At 42.8% G+C, this 23,687-nt stretch overlaps 1 protein-coding gene across 1 annotated transcript in view; it reads left to right on the top strand.

The window, feature by feature from the left end:
• Nucleotides 1-792: 792 nt before the first annotated feature.
• The window catches only part of C10H12orf75 (chromosome 10 C12orf75 homolog), a 37,026-nt gene continuing 14,131 nt past the window's right edge, over nt 793-23,687 (top strand). The window contains exons 1-2 of the mRNA XM_049115356.1: nt 793-957; nt 13,360-13,384. Of these exons, the coding sequence (XP_048971313.1) occupies nt 912-957; nt 13,360-13,384 (71 nt within the window). The 5' untranslated portion in view covers nt 793-911. The remainder of the gene's footprint in view (nt 958-13,359; nt 13,385-23,687) is intronic.

Below are 23,687 nucleotides of genomic sequence, written 5' to 3'. Positions count from 1 at the left end.
AGGCTCTGTGTTAGGTGCTTTACACGGACCTGACTTATTACTGCTACTCACAGGTAAAACAACGGATACACCAATGGGGTAAGTAACTTTGCTGAGGTCTCACAATTGCTAAGGGCAGAGCAGGGATTGTAGCTCGGCCAGTGTGACTCCAGTGACACTGGCCCGAATGTTAGGTTACAGGGTCCCGGTGAGTTCGCAGCTCCGTGGTGCCCCGAGGTCGGGCAGGCGTCGGGACTGCGGCGGGTGCAGCTACCGTGGAGCGGGCGGGTCGGCCAACCTCAGGGAGACTCGGCTCCCGGCCAGCCCGAGGGGATCCCTGGGGATCAGAGGCGCCGTAGCTTCCTGCGAAAGCAGAGATGGCTTTGGGGTCGGCTCCAGACCCGAGTACCTTTCAGGATGGGCGAGTCTGCCGCGGCCCCTCCGGCCCGCGCCCTGAGGCGGGGGGCGGGGGGGGAGGGGCCGGGGGCAGGGGGGCGGGTGGGCGCCGCCCCCGCCTCGCCCCCGCCTCGCCCGCGCCCCGAAGCCCACTTTAAACTCCCGCCCCCTCTTAGCGCCGCCCAATGCGCGGCCGGAGAGCCCGGGGACGCCGGGGATTGGCGGGCGCCGCGGTTGCCGGGGGGACGGGTGGGACCGGCGGGGACCCCGACCGCGGCCGGGGAGGGGGTGCCCCGCGGTGTCCGTCCCCGCCCGCGCCCGCGCCCGCCCGCCTCGCCCTGGCCGCGCCCCTCGGCGGCGGAGGGGCTGCCTCGCGCCCCCCGGCCCCGCGCCCCCCGCGCCCCGGGCCACCCCCCCCCCCCGGCCCGGGCGCCCCCCGCCGGCCTCCGGCTCGGGGCGCGCCGCACTCCGCCTCCGTCTCCGCCCCCAGCGCCCGCGGCCGCCGGCTCCCGAGCGCTCGCCCGGCCAGCGGCGCGATGGGCTGCGGTAACTCTACGGCCACCAGCGCGGGGACCGGCCGAGGTGAGCGGGGGCGACGCCGGGGGCTCGGGGCGGCGGGGCGGGGCGGGGCGCGGCGGGGCGCGGCGGGGGCCCGGCCGGGGGAGGGCGCGCTCGGGACCGGGAGGCGGGCACGCGGCTCGCTTTGGGGGCGACCGAAGCGGGGCACCCCCCCCCCCCGCGGGGGCGGTCACGACTGGACCAGGGGAGCCTGCGGGGCGATCCCGGGGGGGGGCGGGGAGGACCCGCGGGGGGCCCTGCGGCGGGGAGCCGGGACCCTCCCGGGCGCGCGGATCCGCGGGGGAGGCGGGCAGGCGCTCCTCCCCTCCTCGCGCGGCCCCCGGACCTGGCGCCGGCCCCTCGGAACCCGACGCTGCCGCAGGAAAGTGCAGCAGAGCAGTTCACGACTCGCGCTGCTGCTGCTGCTGCTGCTGCTGCTGCTGGTTGGGGGGGAAGCGAGTTGGGTAGGAAGAACTGTAGGCAGGGCTCTGAAGGTTCGTCCGAGCTGTCCTGACGCCCGAGAGCCGCTGGGCTGCTCACAGGATTTCTCCGGAAGCTGCAGTATTAAGGATGTTTTAGAGAGTGTGATGGAGCAGTGATCTGTTCATGTATTTTTCATTAAAAATGTATATATTTGAACTTCTTTTACATCACTTCATTCTGTTGATTGGCAGGCGAGATCTCCTAGGTTTCCCCAGTCAGCCAGGCTTTGTGTTAAGTGACTTATTCCAAAACTCAGCCCTTCCTTCTTAACCGAGCAAGTGTCTCCCGGTTTAGGAATCTGGATCTGTTTTGAGTAATACCTGCTGGCCTATTTTAGAATCCTTATGGATGAAGAACTCTTATCTCCTGCAAATGAGAGATATCAGATGCCACATCCTATCCCCACCAGCAAACAGCAGTCTGATGCTGCAGTATTTCCTAGCAGACGGGTGTGGATGCCCTGTCAATAACTTTGTGACCTTGGGCCTTTCACTTCCCTTCACCCAGACCTCTGGGGAAGATGGAGCCTAAAATTCAAGTCTGACTTGCTTATTTATTTTAATGTTGATTTTGGTATTTTCTTAGTGGAATCAAATGTGGAAATCTACTCCGTTAATTGGCCAGGATTGTTTTTTTCCTTTTTGTCCGTAACCACACATGGAATACTCTGTTTTCCGAGAAGATACTGAAATGTGGTGGGGTTCTCGTCCTAGAGCTGTGAATGAACCCAGGTAATAATTCACTGGAAAGTTGATCTCTTACAGATAATCTTTACAATCTTGAATTAAATTCTCCTCCTTGTGATATGCAAGGAGCCGGCAGGGAACATATCTTTTCCATCTCCAGCAAGACAAGTTCGTTATCTTAGTTACCATCTTATGCCAACAAGGGCAAACAAGATTCTGAGAGTGGCCAGAAAACTCTGCATGGAAACCTGGAACAATATCAGGGCCACATCCTGCGCCATGCATTGTATCTCTCAGTCTACCAGCTACTGGGGCCCCATGCAATCCACCGCATGAGCACCCCATCTTTAGAAGGGCTAAGAACTATTATCCGCATTAAAAAAATCATAGAAAGATTTGTAACATTTTCTTTGCAGTGGAGCTAGGTTAGTTCATTTACATTTTTATTTATTAACAAACTGCTTGTCAGATTTGGGGGTAGGAGGGAGGGGTTTCATTGATAAATCAGATGATGATAAGGTCATTTGGAAATGGTGATATGAGGAAATGGGAAAATCTGATTCTCCTTACAGATACTTGGTTGACCTTTTTTCTCCCCTGAGATACACATCCCTTATTACATAAAAGTATAGTTATATTGAAAGAAAAAAAAAAAAAACCACTTGAAATGCACAGCTTCTTGTTGAGTAGCTTCTGTTTTGCTGATGAAGAGCAATGCGTGTAAGAGCATGTTGTCTCCTCTGGCTTGCTCTTTGCTAAAAATTACTTTTGGTTCAGGGAAGAGCAAGATAGCAAGTGCAGACTGTAAAGCATTAAGGAGAAAACATTATGAGGAGGGACTTATTGCATCACCTCTTTGATGGATCTGCCCTGGTCTTTTGAGAAGTCATTCTCTAAACATTTCCTTGCTGGAGTCCAGCTGGCTGGCTTTGGAGTTTTGGTCATTGTTATTTTGAAATTTTCTATCAGCTGGTGGTAGGACTTCAGTTGCAGAAAGGAAGTGCATCAGGATGAAACATGTAAGATGAAGAAAAATAAACCTCAGTGCAAAGATATTTGAATGTCTTTTCAGTCGTGAACTTTGACATCTGCATTGGATACCCTATGGACCAAGTTGCATACTTGTGGTCTTGAACCCAAGTGGCATGAAATAAATGCATTAAATAGATGTGTCCCTGGGATGCCTGGGTGGCTTAATTGGTTAAGCATCTGACTCTTGGTTTCGACTCAGGTCATGATCTCAGTGTCCTGGGATTGAGCCCCACATCAGGCTCCATGCTCAGTGTGGGGTCTGCTTGCCCCTCTCCCTCTGCTCGTTCCTCCCCCCAATAAATAAATAAATAAATAAATAAATAAATAAATAATCCTAAAAAAATAGATGCTGTCCCTGTCCTCCAGGTACTTACGATGCTCAACTTCTGAAATGTCCCACATACATACAATCCAGTAGTTATATTTAAGCTTTTCAACAATTTATCAGTCCATCCATCCATCCAGCCATAGATACATAAACAAAAAAAATACAGAGAAAAGGTGAGAAAGGTGCTAAACTTGGAGCCTGGAGAGTGAGGCTCAAGCTTCACTTTGGCTCTGTACTGGTTGCATTGCATTCCATTTCACTTTTCTGAGTTACAGAGTGAAAGCACTGTGTAAACTATAATTATTCCAGAGTAGTGGAATATTACCACATCGAAGGTGAAATGGCTTTCCCTGAACATTTTTCTACAAGAACATGGCAAATCTACTTCCAAAGGGTGAATTAGTACATTATAATAATACCCTTAAACCTGAAATCTCCGTTATAAGCCCTGTTTAATTCTCCAAGTAACTCAGGTAAAATGAGATAACTGTATCCCCTTTCCCTGAGCTACCTGAACAACTGCGTTTCTTGGCTTTTGTGTAGAAAAACTGGTTAATATGACAAATTGATATTTAGTAATATTTAGTGCTTGAGTAAACTTGATTCTGTATGTCTAATATGTGGGGAAACTGATATGTGGTAAAATGATCAAACAGCCATAAGAAATCAGTTCCTAGATCACTCAGGCCCTGGATAATTCCAGTTAGAGTTGTCCTAAAGATTTCTAACTGTAAGTTTATATCCATTGCACTGCTACATGCAGAGCACTGTACTTGACTAAGAACTTTTGAGGCAAAGGTTGGGCAGCCAGCAATGGACGGTTGGATGAACTCAAACTTCCATGCTCTTGAGAAGCTGATAGTCTAGGTAAGCTTGACCGTTGGAGAATGGTAGCAGAGCACAGGATGAGAGTACATTGATCAGCCAGGTGTCCAGGAGATGTTGAAGAATATAGTTTAACCAGAGAAACTTCGGGAAGGAGTTGAGCTGTCGGTCCAGATGGGGTCATGAGGACCATTTTGATTGCACGAGAGCTCTCTCCATTTTCATGTTTTACTAAGATCACTCTCTCAGTGTAGGAATTTGATTTCCCCCAACCTAGAACTGTATTGGGAGGACTTCTTATATTTTACGTTCACTGAAGATTCAGGACATTTTTCCTGCATAGTCTAGAGTCTAGATCCTAAACCGTAGAGAAACATCTGGATTAAAGAATCCATTTTAAAAGTGTTGCATTTTCCATAAGGCAGGGAGCTCTTGCTCTGTTTCTCTCTGCTCTCTAGCCCCACCTCTCTCAGCAATCAGATTCTCTGTCCCCTTGTTTTTCCTAGAACATATTTTTTAACTAGGCAGAGAAATGAGCAGCCCTGCGTTTAAGCTAATGATCTAAACACGTTGCCGTCTGTATACCCGCACATACAGATGGGTAAGCAAGTCTGTAACATAAGCCAGACAGTCTCTTTTCAGGTAAACCAGAAAATCCCTTGAAAAGTTTGGGTGGTTCCAAATATCTACAATAGCCTGTTTCAGTGCAGGCTAAGGCTGTAGAAATTCTTTGCAGCAGAGGACTTATTTCAGAAGTATTCTGCTCATGAGAGTTGATTGAATTTTTTAGTTGTAGTTTTTCTACCAGAGATACGTAACTGGCAACTGTCTGTTCATAACTCTGGCAGTTTATTATCAGAATGTTTCTGTAATGGTTCTTCTGCTATTTATATAACAATAGTCTGAAGAGGAGAAGTTTAATAATTATCCTATTTTGTCAGTGTACCTGGGGAGTTAATACAATCCTTTTGGATCCAATTATTTAGATTAGTTTTCTCTTCATCCTCAATTAGCTAGATAATTGCATTCTCTTCTTTTGATGTAGCTGTATGGTCCAGCCTTACTTTACATCTATAAATGCTTTGGTAGATCTGCGATGTTGCCACTGTGCTTAGCATGAATCTAGGCCAGATGGAGGAAATAATATAAAATTTTGTTGATAGCGTTCAAGAAGTCACTTGCATCTTGTGCATTTCCCTGCTACCACCCTTAGACTCCAACCCCACCATCCTTCTTTCTATTCCCTAAACCTGCTGAACTCACTCATGTTTTCTCTCTGTTTGAAACACTTTGCTGGAGAGCTGATATTTTGTTTATTTATTTATTGCCTCTTCTGTTCCCTTCCTCCAAATATAGGCCTCATGAGAGCCTCCTGCGGCTTGTTCCCAGCTGTACTCTCAGTCTCTAGACTGGCATCCAAACTCTCAATGGAATTTTTGGCTCTCAAAGAAATTTTTTGCTGTTGTTGAATGAATGAATATATTGGGGAAACAAGATACAGAACTAAGTCCTAAATTGTGTGGCTGATAAGAGCAATTGAGAGAATAAAATAAAACCAAAAGTAGTCAGGGTAGCCTGCTTGGAAGAAGTGGCACTTGATTTGATTCTGAAGAATAGATAATGTTTGGATAAGCAGATAGTGGAAGGGAGGGCATTCTTAGTGCTGTGTGAAATCACAGGGACTGAAATGGGCTCTGTGCATTTCAAGGCCGTAGGTCTGGCCTGACTGGATTTGGTAGCTCACATTGGTTATAGGGTGTTGGGAATGAAGAGCATTTAGAATAGAGAGCGAAGAGGACAGACAGGAAAGCTAAGCCTCAGAGTTGAGGGTAGGCTCCGATGCCCAAAGGCCCCAGTTCACATCCTACTTTTGTCATTTATCAGCTGCGTGACCTTGGGCAACTTGCTTAAATTGTACCTTGATTTTCTCAACTGTAAAATGGGAGAGTAAGAATAGAACCTGCTCCAAGATAAAATGAGCTCACATAAGTAAAGGGTGTAGAACAGTGCCTCGTATATTGTAAGTACTCACTGCTATTTATTAGAACGACTTTTGGGTCTGGTGTAAAAGAAAAGAGTGGGCATACAGCAGTGACTGTCTGGGGTCGGGGCAGTGAGAAGGGCCTGGAGGTGGTTGATGTCTGAGACCCCTGGGACAGCCAGGCTCAGGATGGACTGCATGGGACAGAGAAATAAAAATGAACCCAAACTAATGCCTGGGCAACTGAAAGGTTCTGCTGCCTCTGAAGGGAAGGTAGGAAGGTGCAGGTGATCAGTACGCTCTTGGAGGGTCCTCTTTGGAAGTGATGATGGTGAGTGACGGAGATTCGGAAGTGCCTCTGTGCAGGTGCTTACACCAGTGCTGCGACCGATTCAGACGTTCAGGAGTCCCAGTTCCTGGCCCTGACCTTGCAGCCACGTGGAGGAGTGTGAAGGTGACCTGCGTGAGTCGTATTCAGTTCTGTCACAAGCCACATACCACGCGTATAGATGTGGCTTAAATTATAATATAGCAGCCAGATGTCAATGCCTTCCCTTAGGTGTGTACTTACGTGGCTGCCTTTATTTATTAATTTTTAGCTCCCCAAAGTGTAGCTACTCAACAAGAACAACCTGCAAATGAAGAGATTTTCTGTAAGAGCTTCCATATTCATGAACATAATTTTATATTTCTAGGACACATTGGCCTGAATTTTCTTTCTCCTTTATTGAAAAAATGATTTACGAATCTTGTTCTTTTATTGGCTTCTTGAAAAAAGAACATTGCTTTGGATGAACTTAAGAGTTGTTATTCTACTTCTTTTGGCCACACTGAGACTATGACATAGTTTTGGAACTATTATGGGTCAGAGGAGACATCACAAGCTGTCAAAATTAAAGACAGCTTTGTTTATCTTTTCTGGAGTTATGTTTATACAGGCCTCAGACGCCTTTTCTTTTCTTTTATAAAACAAATAAAAAGTAAGACATTCCTGCATATTTTTATTATTTCTCACAAGAGCCATAATCATTTATGTTTCTGATCATTTACACTGAGTGATATGAAAAATCTTTAGCGCTTTTTAGAAATTCTTCATGTAAATAATTTTATTTTTTTTGGTGCGTGTGTTTAAATCATTACCACTCAGTCGGAAGATAGAAATACAATATAAAACGTAACTTAGCAATTCATTTACTTGTGAATATTTCCAGTCTATTCCATAAATTTTATACAGTGCAATAGGACAGAGATGCAAAAAAGTGTCCATAGGCTAGTTTTTCAAATGAAAAAATGTATGTGACCTTTCTTTTTAAAAAAGATAGATCTTTTCTTTATATTAGAATTTGGCATGTGGGAGGAAACTCGAAAGGGTAAATGTACGACTCTGAACAACGCTGAAAACATAATGGGCAGTATAGCTCACTCTTCTAAACTTGTAAGACTGATTAGATTATAAAAGAACATTTGTCTGTAGGAACCAAGATGTTCTATCTACCTAAAACTACTGAACCCATGCAGTGTCTTGGGGCTGGCTTGCTTTATTCACAAGGAATAGCATTTTGTTTCTGTCTGTGAGATGTATGTTATGTTACATTAAATTTAATCCCCAAAGAGAGTTTTTGGTTTTGAAGGGATGGGAGAGGACAGGATTAAGAAGGTATAGAGGGTTCAATGATGGTCTCTAAAAAGATGTCCACATCCTAATCCTTTGAATGTGTGAATGTTATCATACTTGGAAAAAATGATTTTTGCAGATGTAATTAAGGATTTTGAGATAATTTGGGTGGGCCCTAAGTCCAATGATAAGTGTCCTTATAAAAGAGAGAAGGTGATGTGGGGACATGGGTAGGACAGTGTGCACCACCTTGCCACAGGCCGAAGAATGCCAAGGCAGGAATGCTCAGTGTGGAATTTTGAATCTGTTGACACCTTGATTTTAGGCATCTGGCCTCCAGAACTCTGAGAGTATTTATTTCTGTTGTTTTAAGCCACCCAGTCTTTGGTGATTTGTTACAGCAGCCATATGAAACTAAAGCAGAAGGTTTTCCTGGAGTTATTCGGGAATGGGATATAATTAGAAAATAAGGAAATATAGCTTATGAACTATACCAGGAGTGTAAATAATTATTTGCTGTAGCAAGTACTGTACAGTTCAGTCTTGGTGTGTGATTCAGAGAGCACTTCGAGGTGGTTTAGAACCTCAGTGACCTCTTAGGACACCCCATTTTTATAAAACCTGTTATAGAACATGAAGAATACCTGAGAGGTTTTTTTCCCAATCCAATTTTCCAGTTCTCTGACACCAACTGGGAGTCCTACAATGCAGCTCACTTCTGACACCAACTGCCTGCAGTCTGTGTTAGTTGCTACAAGTTTAAGGGCAAGGTTCCACAAGATACCCTCACCTCTGACTCCAGTCCCAAGTATCGGGTCCTTAGATTACTCTGACTTGTATCCAAGTTGGCAACAAAAGTAGGGGATCGCACAGCTCCCTTTCTGAGTTTGATAATTTGCTAGAATGGCTCAGAATTCAGGAAGGCATTTTACTTATGGGTTTAAATTTACCAGTTTATTATAAAAGATACAAGTAAACAGCCAGATGGAGAGATGCAGAGAGTGCTATCTGGAGTCATGGGTCCTGAGCATGGGATCTCTGTCCCCGTGCAGTTGGGGTATGCCACCTTCCTGGCACAAGGATGTGCTCACCAACTGAGAAGCTCTCAGAGCCTCATTTTTCAGGGTATTTTTTTATGGAGGGTTCGTTACAGAGGTGCGATTGATAGAATCATTGGCTATTGGTGAGTAAGTCAATCCCCAGCTCCTCTTCCTTCCCTGGGGACAGAGGTGAGGCCAAAAGATCCAAGCTTCTAACAAGGCTTGGCTTTTCTGATGACCAGTCCCCATCCTGAAGCTATCCTGGGTCCCATTAAGAGTCCCTTCTTTAGAATGGAAGAGGCTCCAATTACCCTTATCATGCAGGAAATTCCAAAGGTTTTAGAAGTCTTGTGCCAGAAAGACGGGACAAAGCCCAAATATCTTTCTTCGACCCCACAATATCAGGTTAAGTTTTTTGAATGCTTGAATAAATTGGGTTTGCTATGCATTTTTTATTTTTAAAGATTTGTTTATTGAGAGAGCACACGGGGGTGGGAGGAGGGGCAGAGAGAGTCTTAAGTGCAGAGCCTGCTGCTGTGGGGCTCGATCTCATGACCCTGAGACCACAACCTGAGCTGAAACCAAGAGTCAGACCGGTAACCTACTGTACTACCCAAGCGCCCCTTGCCATGCAATTTTGAGTGACTGAGACTTTTGACTTTGAGACTCATTAACAAAATATTAAAATCTTTTGAAAGGTGTAAAGTAGAACATATACACAGTCTTGGTGAAGTGCTGCTTTGAACAACCAACAATGTTTAACTGTTTTCTACTTTCAGAAGGAAATGTTCTTCCTTACAGACCCCTAACCATTTATAATTATTATTATTTTCTTTTGTCACTGAAACTGCATATAATACTTTTCTGAGAATAAACCTTTGCCCCGTCTCTTTTTTAGGAAGATACTTAAAATTATCATCCTTTATACAGTTTTGGAAAAGAGTCATCAAATCTTTAGTCTTACATACTTTGTGGTGCTTTCATTCTATGATGAGCATTGTTGCCTTTTCCCCATCTCTGTTTCTTCTGAGGCCATTATAGTAATGCATCAGGCTGTGTTTAAACAGTCAAGAGTCATTTTGGCAGGAAATGAAGTGGTGCTAACAGGAATCAATGGTCTATCCCAGGGGCCTGGAAGGAATTAGATACCATTGTAAATATTTGTTTAGCAAAGGATATACCACATGAACCATAAACACAATTTCAGGCAAATGGGATTTTGCCACTATCTGAATTGTTCTAGATAAAAGTGTTTTTTTTTTTTTTTGCATAAATTCTCTAGAGTAGAGATTTCTTAATTACAATCAATATATAGGTGAAGTGTGATTACAAGGTTGTAGTGAGGGTAATAATGATTTTTCTTCTATTTCTATTAATTTTATTATCTTTTATTTTTGGAAAACAAAGATATTTTACATTTTGTATGCCTGATGGTTATGCCGAGGGTTTCCAACAATGACACATTTTCTCCCACTCTGAGAGGTTGTGTTTTGGGGCGTCTTCTTCTACCTGTCCTGGTTGTAAGCTTATCATTAATACCATGCTACCTTGCTTCTAAGATGCACATTTTCTTCCCTTAAAATAAAAAAAGGAGCACATATTACAATCACGTGTATATTGGATGTGGCGTTTCTGACATTTTTGCCCACCGCACCCCTGCGCTTATGAAATAGATAGTCCCCTTTCAATGAGGGACATTTGGGAACAGAAGAAATGGTGTGCTGACTTCCATTTGGAAGTGACCAGGCATCTGCCTGGGGCCTACTGGGATGCGAGGAGCTGATCCCTGCCAGGAAGCCGCTGTGAGGGTGCCTGGAGCCCAGGGCAGTTGGGGGCGGTGAATGGAGGGTTCCTGGTGGCTGATTAAAATCGGTGCTCCTGCTCCTTACACTGCGTGTTGCTGTTTTGAAACAAGTTAATGCACATGTTACTGCCTTGTCTTCTCCGGTGCCTCTATCTGCCCAGTACTAGAAACTGAAGCAGCGATTTCCTGACCTTTGGATGAATGATCTGAGCAGGGACTTGGTGTCGGTGTTTGCACACCCCCCTCCCCCTGCTCTTTCCCTACCACTCTGGGGCCCTCCCAGAGCCGTGTGTGTGTGTGTGTGTGTGTGTGTGGGGGGGGGGGGGGGTCGGGTGGGGGTTGGGGGGTGGCTTCTGTGCCCTCTGTTCACCCTGTGGACCGTGTTAGGTGGCCCTTCAGCTCTGCTGAGGACTCACGGGTCTCATTACAACCTCTGCTCTCTTCCCTGTGTAAAACCTTACAGAATCAAAGTTTCTGACGCCTCTGGCTCTCCTGTCCCCGGCCCACAACAAAACCCCAAAACATTCTCTGTACTTTTGCATGAATGTGAAAATACAAAAATCAGGATATTACCTTCTTTCTAGACTTTGTTCCAGGTTCTGATGCTTGTTTTGACCTTGGAATAAAGCATTCATCTGCATGGGTTTTTGGTAACATTAATCCTTTGCTTATTTTTTCCTAACAAAACAGCCCTCTGTTCTTATGTTAAGATGTTTTTTTTTAATTTTAGCTTTTTTTATTTTTTGGTTTTATTATCTCTGATTCCAAAGCAGTTATTTATTTATTTATTTATTTAATGATTTTTAAAATTTATTTAAAGAGAGAGAGAGAGACAGACAGAGACGGCCTGACCATGAGGGGCAGAGGGGGAAGAAGAGAGAATCTCAAGCAGACTCTATACTGGGTGCAGGGCCCAACTCGGGGCTTGATCCCAGAACCCCAAGATCATGACCTGAGCTGAAAACTGAAACCACGAGTCAGACACTCAACTGCCTACACCACCCAGGCGCCCCAAAGAAGTTTTTATTTATATAATTTTAATGATAGTTGTGACATAGAAATGTTAGTCTTCCCTAAAGAAAGGAACAAGGTTTGTTACAAAGTTGAGGTTTGGTCAGAGCCTTGAGGAATTTGTTTGAGACATAGTCTTGATTATCTTTATCCTTTGATGTGAATTTGCAGTACTACAGATCTTAAATTAATATCACCAGGGTATAGTCTTTGCAGTTTTGGCACTAGCCTTTCCTGCAGGCTTATTTGCTTACTTTGTAGCACATCTTTCTTTATTTTCACATCTGTGTAGCTTGGACAGAGGTTATTTTAATTCCCATATGGAAATTGAGGTATTAATTTTTCATTAAATTGACTGCTAATAATAATAACTTATTGAGCTGTTTTTATGTGTCAGTTTGTGTTAGGTGTTGACATGCATTTTTTTAAAAAGTCTTCACAGTAATGTCAAATAACAAAAGACAAAACTGCAAGCTGCAGAATTGAATATGTGCATTTATTTGGGGTCTTAGGGATTGCAATTGAGGAGACAGAGGATTTGACCAAAATTGAAAACATGCTCTGGAGAGACAAAGGAGGTTAGAGTTTTTAAAGAGGAAAGAGAAGACTTGCATAAAAGATTGGTCATGGTTTAAGTACAGTTACGTTAAACTATGTGTGATTGACTGCTAGCACTGATGTTAGAAAGTCTGCTTATGTCTATTATGACATAAGTGTCGACACCTTAGCTTTTTAGCTGAGTTCAGCAAAAAAATTCTGAGAATTTGGGACAGAAGATGTGCATGAGCCCCACATCCTCAGTGTCCTCCCCACTCTCTTAGCAGTGGTTCTATTTATTCTCTCTGTTGTATATTAACTTTCGAGAAAGATACTCTTAACTATCCTCATTTGACACAAAGAGGGAAGTGAGGTTTTAAGAGAGTAAAAGACACTTAATGTTATGTACCTGGGCAAGTTGGAACCGAGTTCTGTGTGGCTCAGATGAGGACAGTTGGAGGAGGGAGTGCGAACATGGGATGGAGCATGTTGTGACCGAGAATCTGTGATGAGTGATAGGAATGGAGTCTGAAAGAGATGGGTTGTTTTTGGTCTGTGGGTGGGAAGCAGAGATGGGGATGGAGTTCAGTAGCAAATAGGAACAGAGTTAGAAATGCATGTGACTCCCTTTGGAGCTAGGCTGGTATCCTAAGACTTCTAATTTTCTGAGGATATCACCTCCGTTTTGTCTTGTAATTTTACGTTGTGACTTAGTGCTCAGTATGACTTAGAACAAGGCCATGTGGACACTGGTATAGGAGGTGTGTGACTTAGAAATGTATGTATTTCCCATCTTGGTCAGTTTGTCTGTAAAACAAAGGGATTGGATTAGGTGATCTGTAAAATCCCTTCCAGAGCCGATACCTTATAACTTATGGGAATTGTTAAAAATGGGCAGAATAAATTCAAAACTTAAGATTTGAATGTAATGATTTTTTCCTACTCTTTTTTTCTTTTGAAATGATCTTTTTAAAATGCATATTTTCAATTTGTTTCTTCTAGAACATTATTTTAGATGGATATTGGGCTTCACATTTTTGTATTACTTCTATCACAATAATGCAAACCTTTTTTCCTTCTCCAGGCCCTGCAGGAGCAGCTAAAGATGCGTAAGTAGTTAATATTATGATTTTCTAAACTCTTTTTGAGGAAGACACTGTTTTTCATGATCATGACCTTTTGGTATATGTAGGTATACCTGAAAAGATATGGGAATACATGCTATATTATGCAAAAATCAGGATTATCATCTAGTCCATAACTCAAGTGCTGTTTGAAGAATATCACTGCTTTATTATTTATTCTGCCTTTCATTTGCACTGTAATTCAGAACCTTAAGCAAGGGAAACATTTACTTGTGCTTTCTTCCCAACTTAGGCTAAGATTTCTTCTAAGTGAAAGCAAATGGATGTGGGAGAATTAATTGAGCACACAGCTCCTCTGACTATGTGTCAGCTTAGCCAGCCGGGAGAGGCTGGAGCGAGCACGGGCCAAACACGCACTGAATTGTCTTAAAGTCGATGATTAGATATTTGAGTGAATGTATATGACCATCCAACATTGTCAATATTGAGTTGATATTTACATCACAGGACATTTAATCAAGGGGCATCCATCTCCCAAGATGTTTCTGGAACTCAGGAGCCCTTCCAGTAGTTCAGTCCTGCCCCTTCTCTGCATCTTTCTACCCTTAAACTAGGACAGTAAGGACATTGTAGTAGTTCACTAAGAGTTTGTGGTTACTCCATGGAGAGTGGATGGACCCCTGCCCTACCCACCCATAGTCGGTTTGGATGTTAATACTGATGTTACCACACACACACACACACACACACACGCTAAGGAGGGTCCAAAGATTTCATACTGAGTGGGCCTGGTTGAGGGCTCCTGTGCATGGGGAGAGGTTTGCATGGTTTTATCGTCCCCACCAGCACAAAGGAAGGACTTCCCCAGCATTCTTAGCTTGCACTGAAGTGAGGCAGAAGCAAGGGTGGTGGGACTTGAAAGCTGTCAGTAGTCAAATGTCAAAAACAGATTTATTATTTTTATTAATAATAATTATTATTATTAATAAAAGAGGAATTCAGAGAAGATTAGAATGTACTGTAAGTTTTCCCAAGAGTTAAGTAAATATTTTCTATGGGATTTTAGGTACCCAAGAAGCAATATACATTGTTCAAACTTCTGGTTGTAGTATTTGAGTTTATTATCAAGACATGTAGCAACAACTAGTTCAGCATCCTTACCTTATTTCTCTCATTGCAGTGTCTGGGTCTCCATCAGCCTCTCCCTTTCCATCTTTCTTTCTTTTTCTTCTTTCTTTCTTTCTTTCTTTCTTTCTTTCTTTCTTTCTTTCTTTCTTTCATTTATTTATGAGAGACACACAAAGAGAGAGGCAGAGACACAGGCAGAGGGAGAAGCAGGCTCCCTGCAGGGAGCCGGGTGTGGGACTTGATCCCAGGACCGCAGGATCAGGCCTTGAGCCGAAGGCAGATGCTCAGCCACTGAAACCCCCAGGCGTTTCTCCCTTCCATTTCTGTACATTGTTGCCAGATTCATTTCCTCAAGCATTCCCCTGCCCTGGTACGACCTCTGCTCAAAAACTTGCAATTATTCTCCATTGCCTGTTGGACTGAGCCCAGAATCCTCTGGGAAAAAGAAGGCCATTTATGCTTTTAGTCTGTATTTGACAGATTGTGCATGAGGTGGAGGGAAGCACTGCAATCAGCGTGAGCAAGGCCGAGGACAAGAAATGAACTGAAGTCCTGCACCATGAGACCACTGAGGGGCTCACACTGACCTCCCATGTTCTGTCTCTGTTGTTGCTGTTCCCTCTGCCTGGAATGGCATTTTTCTCAATTCTGTTTGTAAAAATTGCTATCAATTCTTCAGGGCTTATACCTTGTTCTTTGCAAGAAGAATTTCTTGGAGCTCTTAATTGGATAGAATGTCTTTTTCTTTTGAACTTTCATAGCGTTTTGAACCTTTCTTATGACACATCATATTGAGCTTTTATTAGTTATTTATCTTCTTGTCCCTCTTGGGTAGTGAAGGAAGTGAAATGTCTTACTCATCTCAGTGTCTCTCATAGTTATTTATTAATACTGTGTTTTGAACCTGGTATTTAATGAACAGTTGCTGAATGAATCCCATTGTTTCTATTCAAGGAGAGATTGATGTCTTGACTTCTTTCTTTTAGAGGCATGGACATTTCTTTTTTCTTTTTTAAAGGTTTTATTTATTTATTCATGAGAGACACACAGAGAGAGGCAGAGACACAGGCAGAGGGAGAAGCAGGCCCTTTGAGGGGAGCCAGATGTAGGATTCGATCCTGGGACCCCAGGATCACCACTTGACCCGGAGGCAGATGCTCAACCACTGAGCCACCCAGGTGTCCCGAAGCATGGACATTTCTAATAAAATTGAGTGATGCCTTGGTCAATGAAATTAACTATTCCACAATGTAAGATGCCATTTAATTACTTTTTGAAATCCTGAATTCTCCAGATTTCAATTTATTTGTCACTATATATACCTCATTGTATGTATTACGAAGACATAGTTTTATTTAATAATTGACCCTTTTAGAAATAAATGTAGTAAACTAGAAAAAGTTAAAGAATATTAATTATAGTATTATTTTTTCTTGCACAAAAGGTATATTCAAACATGTTCTTTTTTTATGTGAAGTAGAAGGTGTAGATTTATAAATCTTGACTATGAGTGAATAGGGAGCTAAGAAATTAAGACAATTGAAACTTTTTATTTTGAAGATTTAAAAATTTCTTTTTTAACCTAGAGAGACTGATCCCAAACCAAAAAAAGTGGCCAAAATCACATAATGGGTGCTGAGTACAGAACTTCACAAAGGGTGATCACCATATTATACAGGCAACGTAAGTCTTTTGTGGGGTGAATTCTGGTAAATTTTGGAAGAAACAAATATTATAATCACTCTCTAAATGTAACACAAAATCCATTCTCTAGGGGAGATATGTGATTTTTAGTATCTCTCTCCTCTTTGTGTTTTTTTTTTTTTTGGCCAATTTTCTATAGGCAGGAAGCCAGATTATAATAACAGAGAAAATGATACCTCTGGCCTTAAGTAGGTTAGTATCTACTGGGGTCTAAAATACAGTGTGATAAGTTCTAATTATCGAAATAGTCAGAATTTAATGCCGGTTTGGGTCTTGAGGGATGAATAAGAGTTTGTGCAGAGAAGGGAAGAATGGAAGCCCAGAGCAGAGGAAAGAGCATGACCAGAGGCACAGGGGTGCAGGTGAGCCTCAGCTCTTCTAGGAGCCTGTCAGTTTGTTCTGGAGCCCGTGGGGCATGCTCAGCAGAGATGAAGGATGAGGCCCAGGGGCTGGAGCTGGCTTGTGAAGGGCCTGTGGTGCCGGGCCAGTAATTCCACTGGATATTGTACACATTTAGAGCCATTAGGAATTTCAAGGCAGGAGAATGCAACGATTATGTTTGAGCTTTAAGGTGACCGTTCCCAAAGCAGTGCAGTGTGTGAGATTGGGGAAGTGTGAGGCCCAGGAAGGGCAGGGGCTGAGGCCACGAGCGGGGCAGACTGCAGACAGCAGTAGTGGGAAGGAGAAGAGCGGACGTGTTCAGAGTCCGCTTGGAATATGATTAAGATTTGCTGAATGACAGAATGGGGAAGGAAGGATGACGCTGTGGTTTTGAACCTGAGCCAACAGGAGGGGTGGCCGACAATCCAAAGAGGTCAGATGGGCTAAAAGGGGAAGGGAAGCCACTGGCGGGGTGCGATGCCGACACTGGTCACTTAGGGGATGGTGGTTTCCAGCAAGTGTTGTGAGGAGTAGTTGAGTCAGAGTGGAAGCGGTGCATGGCCTCGCATTTACCATGTTTGCCATCAAGGGAGGGAGGGACGCTAGCAGGTTGGAGAAGCTGTTGGATGGCCATGTTGAATCATTGTATGGTACACCTGAGACTAACATTACGCTGTATGGTCACTAACTGGAATTTCAGTAAAAACTTGTAAAAAAAAGTTACCAAAAAAAGTAGCATATTTTCAAGAATATATTTCTTTTTTTTTTTTTTTGTTAAAGACTTTATTTATTTATTCATAGAGACACACACACACACAGAGACAGGCAGAGACACAGGCAGAGAGAGAAGCAGGCACCATGCAAAGAGCCTGACATGGGACTTGATCCAGGGTCCCCAGGATCACGCCCTGGGCTGCAGGCAGTGCTAAACCGCTGCACCACCAGGGCTGTCCTCAAGAATATATTTCTGTTAAAAAAGGAATACCTAGAAATTTTGGAGAAAAAATTTTTAAAGAAAAAAATTGGCTAGTATCTCCCACCAGAGATAGCCACCATTAACATTTTACATGATTTTCTTGCATTTCTTCATTTCTTTTATTTCTTCTGCCCTGTTGTGTGTATGGATGATTTTGTGTATGGAAATTTGTTTTGCCTTTTTTGTTTATTTTTTACACATCTGTGGACTTGAGGGTAGGAACCAGTGGAGTAAGAAGCACAGAGGGTAGTTTGGGGAGGGGTCACCTGCGAGGAGTGGATCCCAGAATAGGTGGGGAGGCTCAGCAACTTAGAATGTTAACCTTAGAAATTTGAGATGAGGCGGGTGGCAGGGGTGAAGATGTACGGGCATATCCTCCTTTTATGGCGCTCCACTTCTACGCTTTGCAGATAACACATTTTTCACAAATTGAAGCTTTGTGTCACCCCTGCATCAGGCAAGTCAAGTCTCCTGGTGCCATTTTCCCAATAGCATTTGCTCACTTCATGTCTGTGGCATGTTTTGGTGATTTTCACAATACTTCAAACTTCTTCATTGTTACAGTTGTTATGATGATCATAACATAACATCGGTGATCAGTGATTATGACGTGCTGAAAGCACAGAGGATTGTTAGCATTTTTTAGCAATAATGTAGTTTTTAATTAAGGAATCTACATTGTTTTTGTAGACAACGTTATTATACACTTAATAAACTATGGTACAGTGTAAACAAAGCTTTTATATGCACTGGGAAACCAAAAACTTCATGTGACTCACTTTACTGTGATATTGATTTTATGGCCGGGGTCTGGAACCTAGCCTACAGTATCTCTGAAGTATGCTTGTATAGAAATTTAACCACCATAACACAGACTCATGCGTATCAGGGAGTGAGCCTTTCTTTTTCTCTCTGCCTCTGTCTCTTCGAAATTAAATCACAGTGCTGTAATATGCAAAACAAAATAGATGTAAATTTAATGTGATGACATTTGGCTGCTTTTACGAACCTGGAAAAATCAACCAGGCTTTTATTTTATTTCAGTGAATTATCTTAGCTACTTGGCACAAATAAGTTGCATTGGGATATTTTTGGTTGGAAATGGCAGAAGTCCAGCGTAAACTGGCCTAAACAAACAAAAAGGAATTTATTGGCATGTGTAATGGAAAAGCTCCAGGGGCTTGGCCCCAGTCACAGCTGGATCCAGGTGATCAAATGACAGGAAGAAACTCATTTCTGCTTTCCTGTTTCGGGCTCCATTCTTAGGACACTTTCCCCACTTGGTAATGGAGATGGTCATCTCTTATCTCTTATCAGCTTTAATAATTCCTGTGGGAAAAGAGCTTTTCTTTCCTAATAGTGTGAACAAAAGTCCTAGGATTAGGGATCTCCCTGCCACAGCGTGAGACCATATGCCTCCCTTGGGGTCAGCCAATGAGCCAGCGGAATGTGGGCTTCTTATTGGTTAGGCCTTGGCCAGGATGTGCCCATCTCAGGAGCCAATCAACATTATTACCTCCACCCTGACCATATGGTCAAAGCCTGGGGAAGTGGTGGTCCCCATTCTAAAGACAGATCCAGATGCTGTTACCCAAATGGGAAGCACTTAAGACTGGGCAGGTGGAAAAGTATGTTCTGCAGTAGGTCAATTTTCATGCTATTAAAAAAAAAAAACCAAAACCCTCTTTATTTAAATTTCAAGCGATATTTATAGGAACATTACATTTTTTTAAGAAACAATATTAAATAACTTGACACTAATTTAACGTTTGCTGTTGAAAATAAAAGATCATCACCACTCAGTTTAAACAGGTAATTCAAATATTTCTTTCACTTAAAACTTGTATGGTGACATTTCATGAAGATTCTTTTCTTTACGAGGCAGTTACGTTGTTATGGAAGGTAGTGACCATAGAAAAGAATATCTCAGAATGAGTTAACAAAACACACTAGAAGTGGTGCATTTAAATAAAATGAAATTATGAATCTTTCATTTTGAATGTCCTTGGAACTCTTTATGGATTTCTTATGTCCAGTGCGCCTGTCAGCTGAGCCCTCTAGTCCTTGTTACAAACCTGAGGGTATCTGATGTGCTGGCTCCTCCTCTGTGAAGTAGCAGGAGGTTGAGGAGGATGGTGTGGAAGTAGCATTTGAAAAACCATGTATTTTGGAAGCAGTGAGACCTGCATTTAAACTTCCTATGACCATTTACTAGCTATGTGATATTGCGTCCTCAGTAATCTTAGCTGTGAAATTGGGATAATTGTAGGTGTACAGGACAACCATCTTCATCATTGCCATCATCATTCTGTTACTAGAGCTCACCTTTATTGAGGACTATAACCCACATGGTGATTTCCAGATACTACCTTATCTCATTCGATACCCATGACAATCTGGTGGAGACAGTAATGCTGTTTCATTTTACAAGTGAAGAGATGGGGCACGGAGAGGTTAAGTAACTGCTCAAGGGGTTGTGATGGTTATTGGTACAGTATATTTAGTATCCCGGTGTAATACTTGGCATTGTGCTTTGCTGCTACCCATAGGTGGCAGCTAGAATAATTATTAGATGTTTTAGGTGTCGTTGAAGAGGCTTGGCAGAGGCTTGGCCATGAATATCCGACGTAGGAGAATCAGTACATAGCTGCAGTTAGGAATTACACAGACCCATTGTTTGCCCATCAGTACACAGTCAGATAGTCCTTAGTAGAGCCAGTGCAATAGGAACCGAAAGAAAGAAAACAGATAGGTGGGTCCATGCCCACACACAGAGAGATTGGTAGTGACCAGCAAGTGCAAGGCTCATGCTAGAGAGGGCAAGCCTTGTGGGGCTGATGGATGGGGAGAGCAGGAGGGTGGCTGGACTGGAGGCTTCTTGGGGATGAGGGTGGGAGGGGAAGATTGGAAGGATGATTTTTTTCCCCTTCAGGGAGTGAGATTGTCTACTGTAAAATGTCAGAGGTGAAGTCGATCCAGGAACTAAGCTCCTCTGAGCAGTAATGGGAGTGGGTGGGTTATTAGCATAGTAATAAAAGTTGTTGGATTAGAGGAAATCAGCAAAATGTGAATCAAGGGTCGATTGGGTGATTTTCATTGAATTTAAAATTATCCAAGATAATGATGGTTCAGAAGAAAAACCTTTGAGTCAGGGCCAAAAATCATTAGTGCAGTTGGAAGCTGCTATAGCGGGGTTCCAATGCCCAGAGCAGAGGGTTTGAGTGAAGGTGAAATCGGCCCCATCGGAAAGAGTTCTGGGGGAAGATCGGGAGCCTGCCGGCTTCATCTCCTGTTTGGAGACACTGGGATATTTTGAGAAAAGTGATACCATCAGGGAGAAGCAAGTTTTCTTAAGGTAAGTTCTTAAGAGAACATTCCTGTCCTTAGCAAATGATGCTTCTGCCACCAATGCCAAAATAATCCTGAGCACCGTGTGCTTCTTAGAAGGAGAGCAGAAGGAGGGTAGGGAAATCACAGTTTGGCTCTTGATCCATTGCCTCCGTACAAAGAGTGAATGTTATTCATATTTCCCAGTTAATACATTCTGGGAGAGAGGGACCAATATTAGCCAAGGAGCTCATACAAGGAGAGAGATTTAAAGATAACTGTCCAAAGGAATGTTAGAATTTTGAAGAAATGAATGAGATTACATATAGTCCAAAATAGTCAATGATAATATATTAATCCTGCCCCAAATCCTACGTAATTACGTGGCAGAATTGCTGGAGGTCACACTAAAAAAGCAGGAGCCATCATGAGAACATATTATAAAGAAAATTAAATGATTATACCTTATCTGGAGAGCTGTAGTGTCAAGGAAATAAACATTGTCAATTAAGAAGCCTATTCCAAAATATTATTGTGAATGGCAACTAAAAATAATTAGAGCTATGTACGTGGTCTTAAGACATTTCCATATTAAATTTTATTGTTTACAAATCAAAATAAGCTTAGCCTCTTTAGTGACACTGCAAATATGGAAAAAGAAAAGACTGCATGCTGTTTTTCTACTTCTTAGATTATCGCTAATAAGAATAGCTCTATATTTAGAACATTTTTCTTGATAAATAAGTAAAAAATAAATCATTTGTCACATAACTATGTGTGTTCTGGAAGACAATTTTGTTCTGAAAATGAGAACTTTGTGGATTTTAAGGCAAGCTATATAGCCAGGCTGAAACAGGAGATGCTAATTGGAGTGGCTGGCTGCTGGTGGGCTAATACTTGTCATCTATATTTGATCTTAAAAGTACACATAATGTATCCATGCCATGGTTCCATTATTTTACCTTCAAAACTTTTTTTTTTTTTTTAGGTCACTTGGGAAAGCTATTTTATACAACCCAGAAACCAAACTAATATAGTGACAAAAATATTTTGAACCAGGTATTACTGAGGAAGGAAATGTAGTGACTTATGTTTGATAGAGTAAATCTAAATAAGGTTTCTCTTAATTAATGTGATAGCTATGGATAAGATGACAATCACAGTGTAGTAAACTAAAAGGTTTAAGTGTTCTATTCGGATATTTGGTTGTAAACAGGCACTCACAAATATATTAATGCAAAAAGAATGGGCAGAGGGGAGCCAACCTGCCCCAGAGCAACCACAGACATGTAGCTGGCTTTGAGGCAGCTCATTTTTCTGAAACCTTGACTTTACAAATGTCACAGCTTATTTATATTTAGAGAGAAATTCAGTCGCTCTGGTTCATTTAGGAAAGGTCTACAAAGCTGGCATGAAGCAGAGGGAATTTGAGAAGTGTAGGAAGAGTACCCTGCTGGTTTAGCAAGTTCACAGGAAGCAGGCTACAAGTATTTGATGGAAATGCTGAGATATAAGAAAGGGGTTTTGAAACCTAAAGTTATCCAACTGTAGCTTAATTGTGGTGGTTGCCGTTGGTGGGTTGGGTTTTTTTTTTTTTTTTTTTGGTTTTTTTTTTCTTCTTTTTCTGACATGCCTGTGGGAGGGCCATGGGTTAGGTCAATTTTGGTGAGATAGAGATTACTAAACAATCTACTACTCTGCATGGGTGTGTCATTTTAACTATCAACAGAGGATTTATCTTTTCAATAATCTCCAAAGTGGGGGGAAATATGTTGACTTGTGGTCCACCCTCAGTAACACTTGTCTCTGCAAACGTTGTTGATGCCATGACCAAGAATCTGAGTCAGAGCCCGAGAGCCTGTCATCTTACTCTAGGAAATTATCATGAGTGTCAAGGGGTGGCTTCACCCTCGACATGTTCTTTCTCCACGAACATCTATTCTTCGATAAAAGAAACTAAATCTTTGCCCACAAGAAGGAGACCCTATTTTAATAAAATGCCCACTGTTATTTCTTAAACCTGATCCAGAATTGTTCCTACATGTTCCACGTGTTAGTTAGAAAGGTTCTTGTGGCTTAAAAGATTTTCCTCATAGGATGGGTTGTGAGCTTATGATTAAGATGATTTCACTGTTAACATTTTTTTCAAATGTTACATCACTTTCCACACATTTGCATATGCTGTGAATGATCAGAAATAAAACATTCTCTTGATAGCAGAGAAAGCCACTTACCAGCAGGCTTTCGGTTGTGTTCCCTTCGGAGAAAACAAGTGCATCCTGCACACGCCCTCTGTAGAGTAGTGGCTCACATGTAACTAGAAAATGGAGCACCGGGGTGCCTGGGAAGCTCAGTGGTTGAGCATCTCTGCCTTTGGCTCAGAGGTTGATCCCGGGGTCCTGGGATCGAATCCCACATCAGGCTCCCGATGGGGGAGCCTACTTCTCCCTCTGCCTTGTGTCTCTGCCTCTCTCTGCCTCTCATGAGAGGCATGTGTCTCTCATGAATAAATAAATAAAATATTTAAAAAAAAGAAAATGGAGTCCCTACTTAAAATTAATTCGAGCCTGTTAGCATGACTTTGCTCTTGTCGCTGGAGACATAAGCCTTGGTCCTGGGCACCACTGCAAAATGAACCTTGTGGATCCCTGAACCCTTGCTCCCAGTTCTAGACCCTTCCCCCAGACCCCCTTCCATTGCTCATGTACCTGCCCCTCCACTGAGACTAAGGTGCACATGACTAAGAACTTGAATCTGTAACCTGAGCCGTTGAATTAAACTCTATTTAAATCTTGACCTTTCCAGACCCTT

Source organism: Canis lupus, chromosome 10 (assembly GCF_003254725.2).
Source record: "Canis lupus dingo isolate Sandy chromosome 10, ASM325472v2, whole genome shotgun sequence".
In the NCBI taxonomy this organism is placed as follows: domain Eukaryota; kingdom Metazoa; phylum Chordata; class Mammalia; order Carnivora; family Canidae; genus Canis; species Canis lupus.
Note: the sequence above shows the minus strand (reverse complement) of the source record. Positions and strands in the feature narration are given on the sequence as shown.